At 35.0% G+C, this 14071-nt stretch overlaps 1 protein-coding gene across 2 annotated transcripts; it reads right to left on the bottom strand.

Annotated features, from left to right (window-relative positions):
• Positions 1-1619: 1619 nt before the first annotated feature.
• On the bottom strand, positions 1620-2671 carry LOC135583822 (TPD1 protein homolog 1B-like). Of its 2 annotated transcripts, XM_065185329.1 has the most exons (3): positions 2538-2671; positions 2112-2448; positions 1620-1990 (listed from the first exon to the last, which is right to left on the bottom strand). In XM_065185329.1, the coding sequence occupies exons 1-2, from the start codon at positions 2596-2598 to the stop codon at positions 2126-2128; spliced, it is 384 nt and encodes a 127-aa protein (XP_065041401.1). In that variant the 5' UTR covers positions 2599-2671; the 3' UTR covers positions 1620-1990; positions 2112-2125. The 2 variants fall into 2 exon arrangements, with proteins under 2 accessions (XP_065041401.1, XP_065041400.1); XM_065185328.1 differs by lacking the exon at positions 1620-1990 and having other exon boundaries at positions 2056-2448.
• Between the last annotated feature and the right edge of the window lie 11400 nt (positions 2672-14071).

The raw sequence follows: 14071 nt of genomic DNA, 5'->3' as shown, positions 1-14071 counted from the left end.
TCGAGTGAGTTGAATGTCAAATCTGTAAGGGTCAATTGTTTTAGAGATGAGTCTCTCTAACAATATATTTGAGGGACTTTTTATAGTAAAGTTTTAGACCTGTGCACTTTAGCATATGTTATAATGACGGGAGTAATTTTGCATCTCTTGCAGATTTGGGTGTAATCATGCTATACTAAATTCGATGAATATGATATGCACATGAGTGCAGTTGTAATATTTAAAGTGTGAAGTCAGGCTATGTCAACAATTGTCCATGCATCATTATTCTTATATGTGTAGCAAAATTAAAGCACGATAAAATTTTTGTTTGATTATCAATCATGAAGAGAATGGTTCAATCATCTAATCATCGAGAAAAATATTTTTATTAATTTAATCATATTACCATTGAAAATAGTATCTTGAGCTCATTCGTTTATGCTATTGTTGAAAAGAGCAGAACTATATATATATATATATATATATATATATATATATGGTTGACGTTCTGTTCCTTCCAGAAAATTGTGCTTCATGGTATTTAGTCCCAGCCAATTTCTTAGAAGTAAAAAAAGCTAAAGCAGATGTCTAACGGTTCTCAAAATGCAGAGCTTCAGTCAATTATTATTTTATTCTCAAACGGTGAGGGTGATTAGGAGTTTTATATAATTATCGGATATTTTTTTATATTAAAAATATAAGATAATTATAAAATCAATAATATTTTATGAATTTAATTATTAGATAGTTAAAGAATAATATATATAAAATATTTATATTATTAAAATGAGAATATTGAGAATAGATGTATAAAGTTATTAGGAAAGATAAAAAGTAATAATTTTATTCATGAATAATTAGAAATTATTTTGATAAAAAATAAAATGAGAGAAAATAATTTAAGATGATATAAGCATATGCTTAAGATAAGATATAATAGTAAAAAAATAAATTAAATAATATTAGTAATACGAGAAGAGATATAAAAAATTAAAAAAAATCTTAATATAAATTATAAATAAATATTTAAATATTTTAAAATTAACTAAATACATAATTTTTTTATAAATCTCAAAGAGGACAAAAAAGATTCATTTAACCGCCCCCAAAAAGATTCTCCCCTACATCTTTTCGATGACACTATATGATCCCGACACATCACCGGTAATAGCAACTCAATTAAGACACTAGACTAAAACGGTCAACCAAATTGATAAAACGTACGGCTGCGCCAACCGTTGCTTTTATCAACCAACCACCACAAGTAACACCCGACCATATTACGCCATACGGATTAAACATCTATTTTCTTCTAACCAGTATGAGGAACCCTTTAGACTGTCTGGCTCTGTAGCTAATTAATATTCTACTCAATTCTACAATTCCTCTATACCCACTTGTTGACTTTGGCATCAAAGGGCATACTTCCAAACCAGTTTTATAAGAAATATAAAGCTGAATCATCCACTCACTTACTGACATTGAGGCTGGTTGTTGATTTGAATCCACGTTGATTCTGAATTCTTGGAACGTCATTTAAGTATAATATACTTCAACATTAATATATTCGGAACAACATGAAACAAAGAAATTGATTTCTTTTCAATGATTCCCTTCAGTTTTTTGATATATTAAGATTTTTTTTGGGCTAAGAAATTTGATCCCTTTTACGTTGGGTGGATCCATTACTAACACTACAGGAATTTGATGTGACAAGATTGTACTAGTATCCAAGGAACACTCCAGTACAAAGTTTTACTTCCCCCGTACTCCCGAAACATAACACCTATATATTGCACGCTGTCGAATCAGACCACTTCGGTGAACTCAGCAGCACTCTACGTCAGAATAAATAGATAAAAATATATTTACCATTCAGAATCCGGAAATTTGTGGATAGTTTGACTTGACGAGCTCCTCTTTCCATGTAACTTGTGCTTCAAGAATCCGGAAAGAGTGCCAGGCCGTTTCCAGGGCTCAGGAGAAGCAGATATCCCAAAATGGAGACCTTTAATCCATCAAACGGATGACAATGAGCAGCAAGTATTTGTTTCATGCATGAAACACCAATCAAAGATTGCAAGGATATATCTAGCACAGCCTTTTTATTCCATGCCGAGCAAATTCACCTCCACATATCGATTCAAGCTATTCCCCAGCATTTCACTTGCAGGCTTGCAGTAGACATCTTGAAGGCTCTGTCCCAGGCGTACCGGAACTTGACGGAGAGCGAGCTGGGGATGCCCTTGCCGTCGTTCACCAGGTAGCCGACGCCCTCCCGCCGGAACAGCTTGGGGTCGACCATCATCGAGCTGGCGAAGCCCTCGGAGCGTAGGAACACGTCGGTGACGGTGCACCGGCACTGGTTCTTCACCTCCACCTCGAACACCGGGTCGTAGCCCACCGTCGCCCCTGTGTTGTTCTGCTGCACCTGAATGCTCGACAGATCGCATCCCTGGCTCTCCGCTGTCACCACAAACAACATCCCAAAGCATGCGTTACGTTGTCATCAACTACTGTTCTCGATGGAGAAGAGAGGAAGCGAAGAAGGTTACCTGCTGCAGAGATATGGAGTAGGAGTGCAGCAAAGAGGAGGAACCTGAGGATAGTAGCCATTGTTGCTGTCTCTGTTTCAGGAGGATGAAAAGCCTTTTCTTAGTTAGTATATATAGACAGAACAAACAGTAAGTGCTTTGATTTGATGACCAGTATTAGTCAGCTTCCTTAAGGTCATTAATAAATGGGTTTAAGCACGACATGTTACCTCCATGTTGACTCCAGAGAACAGGTCTCTCTGTTCAGACAGAGACTTGCATCACATTTGGCCTTCCTTTCTCCTTCCTTTAGGGTTGGTTGAGTGTGGAATATGCCCAAGTCGTAGTAAATGTGAAGCTTCCAATCATCTTCAGTGTAGACTGACAAGTATAGACAGAGGAGATCATGGATTAAAGTCGCCCAACAATGTGAAGTCAGTCAACTGATTCAAATGTCACTTTTCTCTCTGGTATCTTGTTCTTGCTTATGTACCCTTTCCCTACTAGAAAAGCCTCCTCATTTCAACTACTGATCCATTAGAGAAATCTCGAAAGCTGAGGCTTGATTCACGATGTGGATGTTCCTGAGAGAAGAGTTAAGTAGCCTCCCATAATAACTATGTGTGTATATATATATATATATATATATATATATATATATAGAATAGAGAGAGAGAGAGATCATGCACGGCCCTTGAAAAGATTAATGTAGGAGAGGCAGTTGAGAGATCCAGTTAGATGGCTGAAGCTGAGGAGATCCATCCATGTTGATCTTGTGCTGCCTTTGGTCACTTCAAACACCTCTTAGAAGTCCATCTCCAGTATGATAAAGCCAAGAGCCATCAGGCTCCCAAAATCTGTGAAATTAATCAAGAAATAAGCAACATCTACGATGTTTCATGACAGTAAATGTCTCCGCAACATGTGTCCCCATGCTTCATAAATGGGTTTAAGCATGACATGTTACCTTCATGTTGACTCCAGAGAACAGATCTCTTGTTCAGACAAGACTTGCGTTTGGCCTTCCTTTCTCCTTCCAGAGGATAGGTCTCTTGTTCAGACAAGACTTGCGTTTGGCCTTCCTTTCTCCTTCCTTCGGAATATGCGAAGTACATTGGGAAAAATTATTATAGTAAAATATCAACTTGTTATTCAAATATAAATATTAATCAGAATAATATAAATAATAAAATAATTAATCAATCACAAAGTGAGATATCAAAATTTTATTTAAAAAATTTGTTAGTTTGGCAATTCTCATAGTCCCACATCGGGGAAATCAGGCTTGTTATCTGCTATTGGAATTATAAATAAGGGTTTGGGCTTTTAAGTCAGATGCACCACAAGAAAAACGTAAGTGTTTGTTTTGGGTTTAAGTCCACACTCAGTTAAATAGTTTGAGCTTATAGTTTGGATTTTTCTTGTTTAGTATTTTCGGGTGTTTTATGACTTAGGAACATCTTCCGTTTTTTTGGTGTTCTTGACGCTTTTAGTCTTTCCACTTTATTGTCTTTGTTGGGTTACCAAAATTACCCTTTGGTAAATTTCCTAGGGCTAGCTCTAACAAAATTCAATACGAAAAAAATCAGAGACTGTAGTCTACCTCAAACTTCTACTATCACCAATAATGATAATAGATTTATAATAAGTCTTCTTCACAATAACCAAAGGATCACATAAAGAATAAATATCTTGGCTCAATATTACCATATCATCATCATAAAAGATTAATTTTATGAAAAAAAAAATTTAGGTCTCACAAAATGGATATAACAGGAAAGTATCTAAGAGGATAAATTATAGATTGGTAAATTAAGATTGTAGAGCTTGTTGTAAAGATTCTTCATATAAAATTTGAGCCAAAACTAATGAAGTTTAGTTGCTCGATCATCTAGCAAAAGTCACTGTTCGCTGGACGCACACCTTCGCTATTTGCTGCTCTCACTTAGCACATCTCTTTCTTTTTCTTTTTTATTATTTTTTTAATAAATTATATTTTAGTTGTAGATTTTCTAGAATCATATCTGCATCTGTGTACCCTTCTAGCACAAGTTCATCACTACCAAAATATAAACACAATTTGAAAGTATCTCTTAGATATCTTAATATCAATTTAATTACTGCCCAATGTTCGTTACCAGGATTAGAGAGAAATCGGTTAACAATTCCAACTGCATGAGCTATATTTGGTCTAGTATTGTTGGGTCCAACCCATATCTGGGCATGGGCAAATTGGGTCGTTTGAACCTAAATGAAAGAAATTAAAAAGAGGAGAGAGAAGGTGAGGAAAATAGATCAGAGAGCGCAGTGAACGTGTGCGGCAAACGTGTGCGGGCAGCATGCAGCGTGCGACGGTATGCAGAGAAAAGAGGAGAGAGAAATAAAGAGAGAAAGTAAGATTTCTGAGTTTTCTATTTGATGATCGGTGGCCAAACGTTGTCAGTTTTGGCCTAAATTTTATGTGGAGAATCCTTGCAGTAAACTCTACAATCCTAACGGTGCTGATCTGCAGTTTACCCTCTCTAAGGTACTTTCTTGTGATATCCACTCTGTGAAACCTAGAATTCTCTTTTGAGGAGATCCATCCTGATGATATGCTAGAGAAGACATACTATAAACCTGTTATCATTTTCTCACATTGGGTTTTTCATGTTAAAAAGATTTGGTCTTACTGTGTGATTGATTATTTGCTCTATTATTTATGATGTGCTGGTTGATATTTACATTTGGATATCAAGTTGGTATTTTGATGAGGAACCCATTTTGATACACAAAGAGGGAAAAGAATATTCCGCTTTAACAGGTTTTTCCCAACAAGTGGTATTAGAGCAACAGATTATTTGGTGCTAGTTTTTCTTGTGTGATTGAAATGGAGCCTGATGGTATGATTAAATTGAACTCATCAAATTATTCCACTTGGAGGTGTCTGATGGAAGATTTGCTCTATTGCAAAGATTTGTATAAGCCTATCAAGGTTAAAGATAAACCTTCTACTATCGGCGATGAAGAATGGGAAGTTCAACATAGAAAAATTATTGTCTATATTAGAAGATGGATGAATATAAACTTGTATGAGCATATTTCAAATGAAATCATGTTGTTTGGAAAAGGTTAGAAAATCTCTTTGCGAAAAAGACAATGGGAAATAGAATTTCTCTCCTCAAAAGACTTGTAAATTTGAAGTATAAAGATGGTGGTAACATTGTTGAGCACATAAGCCTATTTCAGAGTCTTGCAAATAAGTTTGTTGCTATGAAAATGAATATAAATGATGAGATGCAAGGATTATTACTTCTCAGCTCTTTACCAGAAAGTTGGGAAACTTATATGGTGACTATTTGTAACTCCACACCAAAGGGGCCAGATATAACTATAGACTCTGGTTAAAGACAGTTTGCTAAATGAAGATGTCAGAAGGAAAGAACAGGGTGAATCTTCTTCTAGTGCATTTGTTATTGAAAAACAAGAAAGACATGGAAGAAGTCATAGTAGAAATCCACATGGATATAGAGGAAGATCTAAATCTAGAAGAGATATCAAATGTTTTCACTGTAATAGGCCAGGTCACATAAAGAAAGAGTGTAGGTTTTGAAAGCGAGAACAGAATGAAATGAAGAAAAATGAGAAAGAGACCAATACAGTTATTGCTGAAGGTAATATCACTATTGTTTGTGATGAAGGTTGTGTTAGTCTTGTAGCTCAGGACAGTAATTTGGTAATTGACTCTGGTGCTTCATTTCATGTTACTTCTCATAGTGATTTCTTTAGATCTTACACTGTTGGTGATTTTGATAATGTCAGATGGGAAATAGTGATATATCTAAGATTGTGGGTATTGAGATATTTGCTTGGAGACCAGTATTGGGAGCAAATTGATACTCAAAGATGTAAGGCATGTTCCAGATATTCGTCTTAACTTGATATCTACAGGTAGACTTGATGATGAGGGTTTTGCACACTATTTTGGTGAAAGCAAATGGAAAGTTACTAAAGGTTCTCTGATTGTGGCAAATGGAAAGAAGATTAACTCTTTTTATGTCATGGAAGCTAAGCGACACAAAGGAGAGATTAATGCAATTTGAAAAGATGAAAGAATAGATCTTTGGCATAAGAGGCTTAGACATATCAACGAGAAGGGACTTCAAACTCTTGCTAGAAAGCAGTTCTTACCAGAGTTGCAAGGTATATCTCTTAAATCTTGTGATCATTGCTTAGCTGGAAAAACACATAGAGTTACATTTCAGACATATCCATCATCTAGAAGATCAGATGTTATTGATTTAGTTCATACTGATGTTTGTACTATGCAAACTAGAACTCTTAGAGGTGCTCTTTATTTTGTTACTTTTATTGATGACCATTCTAGAAAAGTGTGGGCTTTTGCTTTGAAATCTAAAAACCAGGTACTCGATGTTTTCAAGGAGTTTCATGTTAGTGTTGAAAGAGAAACTAGCAGAAAACCAAAGTGTATTCGATCAGATAATGGTAGCAAGTATAGGGGTCCTTTTGAGAATTATTGCAGGTTCCATGGTATCAGGCTTGAGAAAACAGTTCCTAAAAACTCCTCAACAGAATGGTGTGGCAGAAAGGATAAATAGAACCATTGAAGAAAGGATTAGGTGTATGCTTTCCCATGCCAAGTTACTAAAGTCATTTTAGGGGGAAGCTATGAGAACTACAATTGATTTGATAAATCTTTCTCCATCAGTTCCTCTGAAAGGTGATGTTCCAAAGAGAGTATGGAGAGGAAAAGATATATCTTATAATCATTTATAAGTCTTTGGGTGTAAAGCATTTGTTCATATTCCCAAAGATGAGAGGTCCAAGCTTGATAATAAAGCAAAAGCATGTATCTTATTGGGATATGGTCATGAAGAGTTTGGGTATAAATTATGGGATCCAGTGAACAAGAAGATTATTAGAAGCAAGGATGTTGTGTTTCTTGAAGACCAATTGTTTGATGATGGTGATAATATTGAGAAGCCAGAAACCTCTATTTATATTCCTTAGAGTTTAGGTCCAGTTCCTTCACCTGTAGTTCATGATGATCATGGGGGAGATGAACAAGAAGATTGTGGTGAGAATACCAGTGATGATACACCTACAGTTGATAATGCTGAACCAACTGAACAAGCACCTCCACCACCAGTTGAGATTCCATTGAGAAGATCCACTAGAGACCGACAACCATCTACTAGATATCCTCCACATGAGTATGTTATGCTTACTGATGGGGGAGAGCCAAAAACTTACCAAGAAGCTATTCTACATGAGAATAAGAATGAATGGGTTAAAGCCATGCAAGAAGAGATGAGATCCTTGCTTGAGAACCACACCTATGACTTGGTAAAGTTGCCTAAAGAGAAGAAAGCTCTCAAGAATAAGTGGGTTTATAAATTGAAGACTGAAAACAATAGTTCACAACAAAGATACAAGGCACGACTAGTTGTGAAAGGATTCAGTCAGAAGAAAGGTATTAACTTTGAAGAAATATTTTCTCTGGTTGTAAAAATGTTCTCTATCCGAGTTGTTTTTGGTTTGGCTACCCGCTTGAATTTAGAAGTTGAGCAACTTGATGTAAAAATAGCATTTCTTCATGGTGACTTAGAAGAAGAAATTTACATGGAGCAACCAGAAGGTTTCAAAGTCAAGGGAAAAGAAAATATGGTGTGTAAGCTTAGGAAAAGCTTATATGGACTCAAACAGGCACCTAGACAATGGTACAAGAAGTTTGATTCCTTTATGATGAGCCAAGGGTATGATAGAACCACATCTGATTATTGTGTATTTATGAAGAAATTTTCAGATGATGATTTTATTATTTTACTGCTATATGTTGATGATATGTTGATTGTTGGCCATGATGTTGGAAAATTTGGAAAGCTTAAAAGAGAGCTAAGTATGTCTTTTGCCATGAAAGACTTGGGATCGGTGAAACAAATACTTGGTATGAAGATTCTTCGTGATAGGAAGAAAAGGAAGATTTGGCTATCTCAGGAGACATACATTAAAAAAGTTCTTGAAAGATTCAACATGAGTAAAGCTAAAGCAGTTTGTTCCCCACTTGTAGGTCATTTCAAGCTTAGTTTGAAACAATGTCCTACAAGTGAAAAAGAAAAAGAAGAAATGTCCAGAGTCCCTTACTCATCTACAGTAAGTAGTTTGATGTATGCTATGGTTTGTACTAGGCCAGATATAGCTCATGCAGTTTGAGTTGTCAACCGATTTCTCTCAAATCCTGGAAAGGAACATTGGGCAGCAGTGAAATGGATATTAAGATATCTAAGAGGTACTTCCAAGTTATGTTTATGTTTTGGTAATGATGAACCTATGTTAGAAGGTTACACAGATGTAGACATGGCAGGTAATACTGATTCTAAAAAGTCCACTTCGGGATTCTTGATGACATTTGCAGGAGGAGCAATCTCTTGGCAGTCTAAGTTACAGAAGTGTGTTGCTCTATCAACCCACAGAAGCAGAATACATAGCAGTTACTGAAGCCTACAAGGAAGCTTTATGGATGAAAAAGTTTCTACATGAATTGGGCTTGAAACAGGAAGGATATATTATTTACTGTGACAGTCAGAGCGCCATTCACCTCTCCAAGAATTCAACATACCATTCTAGATCGAAGCATAATGATGTGAGATATCACTGGATTCATGATGTGCTTGAGATGAAAGAATTACAGTTGAAAAAGATGCATACCAATGAGAATGATTCAGATATGTTGATAAAATCTTTGCCTAAGGAGAAGCTTGAAGCATGTAGGCGAAGAGCGGGCTTGGTACACCCCACCATATGAGTTGGAGGGGGAGAATTGTTGGGTCTAGCCCATATGTGGGCTTGGACAAATTGGGCTGTTTGAGCCCAAATGAAAGAAATTAAAAAGAGGAGAGAGAAGGTGAGGAAAATAGATCAGAGAGCGCGCAGTGAACGTGTGCGGCAGCATGCAGCGTGCGGCGACATGTAGAGAAAAGAGGAGAGAGAAATAAAGAGAGAAAGTAAGGTTTCTGAGTTTTCTGTTTGACGATCGATGGTCAAACGTTGTCAGTTTTGGCCCAAATTTTATGTGGAGAATCCTTTCAGCAAACTCTACAATCCTAACGGTGTTGATCTACAGTTTACCCTCTCTAAGATACTTTTCTGTGATATCCACTCTGTGAGACCTAGAATTCTCTTTTGAGGAGATCCATCTTGATGATATGCTAGAGCCAAGATCTATATTCTTGATGTTATACTAATCCTCTAGTTATTCTAGAGAAGACATACTGTAAACCTGTTATCATTATTATTGATAGTGGAAGTTTGATGTGAACTACGGTCCCGTGATTTTTCCCACATTGGGTTTTCCTTGTTAAAAAGATTTGGTCTCATTGTGTGATTGATTATTTGCTCTATTGTTTATGCTGTGCTGGTTGATATTTACATTTGGATATCAAGTTGGTATTTCGATGAGGAACCCATTTTGATACTTAAAGAGGGAAAAGAATATTCCGCTTTAATAGGTTTTTCTCAACAAGTACAAATCATAACATACATTAAACTGCCTACTGTAGATGAGTAAGACACTTTCGACATTTCTTCTTTTTTTCCTCACTTGTAAGATATTATTTTGAACTAAACTTGAAATGACTTACAAGTGGAGAACAAACTAGTTTAGCTTTTCTCATGTTGAATCTTTCAAGAATCTTCTCAATGTAAGTCTCCTTAGATAATCAAATCTTCCTTTTCTTTCTATCATGAAGAATCTTAATGTCAAAGTATTTGTTTCACCGATCTCAAGTCTTTCATGGCAAAAGACTTACTTTGCTCTCTTTTAAGCTTTTCAATTTTACCAGCATCATGGCCAACAATCAGCATAACATCAACATATAGTAATAATAAAATCATCATATAAATTTTTTTTCATAAACATACAATGATTAGATGTGGTTCTATTATACCTTTGGCTCATCATAAAGGAATCAAACTTCTTGTACAATTGTCTAGATACCTGTTTGAGTCCATATAAACTTTTCCTAAGCTTACACACTAGATTATCTTTTTTCTTGACTTTGAAACCTTCTGGTTCCTCCATATAAATTTTTTCTTCTAAGTTACCATGAAGAAATATTATTTTCATATCATGTTGCTCAACTTCTAAATTTAAGTGGGTAGCCAAACCAAGAACAACTTGGATAGATGATATTTTTACCATATGAGAAAATAATTTTTTAAAGTCAATACACTTCTTCTGACTGAATCCTTTCATAACTAATCGTGCCTTGTATCTTTGTTGTGAGCTATTATTTTCAGTCTTCAATTTGTAAACCTATTTATTCTTGAGAGTTTTTTTCTCTTTAGGTAACTTTACTAAGTCATAGGTGTTGTTCTCGAGTAAGGATCTCATTTTTTCTTGTTTGACTTTAACTCACTCATTCTTATGCTCAGGTGTGATAGCTTCTTAGTAAATTTCTAGCTCTCTCTCGTTAGTAAGCATAACATACTTATGTGGAGGATATCTAGTAGATGTTGTCACTCTCTTGTGGATCTTCTCAATGGAATCTTGGTGGTGGATGTGCTTGTTCACATCATCAACTATAGGAGTATCATCATTGGTATTCTCACCATAATCTTCTTGTTCATCTCCCCCATCATGAACTATAAGTGAAAGAACTGGACTCAAATTCTAAAGAATATAAATAAAGATTTTTAGTTTTTTAATATTATCACCATTATCAAACACTTGGCTTTCAAGAAACACAACATCTTTGTTTTTAATAATTTTTTTATTCATACTATTGCCTTATTATCAAGCTTGGACCTCTCATCTTTGGGATTATGAACAAATGTTTTACACCCAAAGACTCTCAAGTGATTATAAGATATATCTTTTCCCTTTCATACTCTCTTTGGAACATCACCTTTTAGAGGAACTGATAGAGAAAGATTTATTAGGTCAACTATAGTTCTCAAAGCCTCCCCCCAAAATGACTTAGGAACTATTTTCTCAAGCCTGATGCCATGGGACCAGCAGTGTAAGATCTGAAGAAATCACTATGAGAAGTAACATGAAATGAAGCACCAGAGTCAATTACCCAGTTATTATCCTAAGCTACAAGACTGACATAACCGTCATCATAAACAATAATGATATCACCTTCAGCAGCAATTGTATTGGTCTCTTTCTCATTTTTCTTTCTTTCATTCTATTCTCACTTCCAAAACCTATACTCTTTATTCATGCGACCTGTCATGTTATATTTAAACATTTGATATCTCTTCTAGACTTGAATCTTCCTCTATAACCATGTGGATTTCTACTATGACTTCTTCCACGTCTTTTTTTTTTTCTGTAACAAATGCACCAAAAGAAGATTCACCTTATTCTTTCCTTCTAGCATCTTCATTTAGTAAACTGTTTTTAATCATATCTATAGTTAGAGTCCCCTTTGGCATAGAGTTACAAATTGTCACCACATACGTTTTCCAACTTTCTCGTAAAAAACTAAGAAATAATAATTCTTGTATCTCATCATCTATATTCATTTTCATAGCAACCAGCTTATTTGCAAGACTCTGAAATATGCTTATATGCTCAACAATGTTATCATAATATTTATACTTCAAATTTACAAACCTTTTAAGGAGAGAAATTCTATTTCGCACTATCTTTTTTGTAAAGAGGTTTTCTAAGTTTCATCAGAAATATGCTCATGCAAATTTATATTCATCCATCTTCTAATATAAGCAATAGCTTTTTTATGTTGAACTTCCCATTCTTCATCATCTATAGTAGAAGGTTTATTTTTAACCTTGATAGCCTTGTACAAATCTTTGCAATAGAGCAAATCTTCCATCATATGCCTCCAAGTGGAATAATTTGATAAGTTCAATTTAATCATACTATCTGACTCCTTCATTTCAATTACACAAGAAAAAAAAAACTAGCACCAAACAACCTACAACTCTGATACCACTTGTTGGGAAAAACTACTATAGCAGAATAATTTTTTTCCCTCTTTGTGTATCAAAATGAGTTTCTCGTCAAAATACTAACTTGTTACCAAAATATAAATATTAATCAGAGCAACATAAATAATAGAATAATAAATCAATCACAAAGTGAGACACCAAATTTTTACGTGCAAAACCCAATGCAGAAAAAATCACGTGACTATAATCCACCTCAAACTTCCACTATCACTAATAATGATAATAGATTTATAATAAGCATTCTCCAGAATAACCAAAGAATCATAATAATATCAAAAACAAATATGTTCGCTCAATATTATCATATCATCATTGGATTTTATGAAAAAAAATTTAAATTTTATAAAATGGGTATAACAAGAAAATACCTTAGAGATGATAAACTATAAATCGGTACTATTAAGATTATAAAACATGATGCAAGGATTCTTCACATAAAATTTGAGTTAAAACTAACCAAATTTAACTACTCGATCATCTACTAAAAGTCCTAAAAAATCTTAACCTTTTCTCTCTTTTTTTCTCTCTCTGTTTCCTTCTCACGACGCCATTCGCTGCCTTCACTGTATACATTGTTTTTTTAATAAATCAGATTTAGGTTTACTAGAAATCATCTGCTCCAAGCCCAACAAAGTCGAAGTGAATGTGAAGCTTCCGATCATCTTCAGCGTAGACTAACAAGTAGAGACAGAGGAGATCATGGATTAAAGTCTCCCAACAATGTGAAGTCAGTCAACTGATACAAATGTCACTTTTCTCTCTGGTTTCTTGTTCCTGCTATGTACCCTTTCCCTACTAGAAAAGCCTCCTCATTTCAACTACTGATCCATTAGAGAAATCTTGAAAGCTGAGGCTTGATTCACAATGTGGATGTCCCTGAGAGAAGAGTTAAGTAGCCTCCCATAATAATTATGTATATATATATATATATATATATATATATATATATATATATATATATGAGAGAGAGAGAGAGAGAGAGAGAGAGAGAGAGAGAGAAGCTGAGGAGATCCATCTATGTTGATCTTGTGCTGCCTCTGGTCACTTCAAACACCTCTTAGAAGTCCATCTCCAGTATGATAAAGCCAAGAGCCATCAGGCTCCCAAAATCTGTGAAATTCATCAAGAAATAAGCAACATCTAACATGTTTCATGGCAGTAAATGTCTCCGCAACATGTGTCCCCATGCTGCCTATGTTCAGTAGTGATTTGATTTCAATAAGCTTCGTAGAAGGAGCATTCTAAGCATTCAAGGTTACAGAATGAGCACAAGTCACACGTTGCAGATCTTTTGAAAGGATGCCTCCTTGGATTAGACCAAGGATCAAAGGAACACAAGGAAACGTGTCAATTGCCATAGTTCTTTCACGGATATGACTTCCATACTTGTTTGGGAATTGCATTGTCATTTAAGCCATTCTTTATTATCTTTCTAGGAATTCAACATATAATAAATACAAATGATTCTTATCTTCAATACATAATTCAGTGCACATCTGGAATTCATAATTCAATACTGAATGCAGTTAAACCGAAAGTTATGACAAGCAAAAACACATAAATTTGTATTTGTTTTT

This window comes from Musa acuminata, chromosome BXJ1-5 (assembly GCF_036884655.1).
Source record: "Musa acuminata AAA Group cultivar baxijiao chromosome BXJ1-5, Cavendish_Baxijiao_AAA, whole genome shotgun sequence".
NCBI lineage: Eukaryota > Viridiplantae > Streptophyta > Magnoliopsida > Zingiberales > Musaceae > Musa > Musa acuminata.
This window is presented reverse-complemented; position numbering and strand designations above follow the sequence as displayed.

Coding starts and splice junctions, on each gene's coding strand:
- LOC135583822 (XM_065185329.1), bottom strand. CDS start 2,598: ATGGCTACTATCCTCAGGTTCCTCCTCTTTGCTGCACTCCTACTCCAT. Junction 2,449..2,537: donor ACTCCATATCTCTGCAGCAG/GTAACCTTCTTC, acceptor TTGTGGTGACAG/CGGAGAGCCAGGGATGCGAT.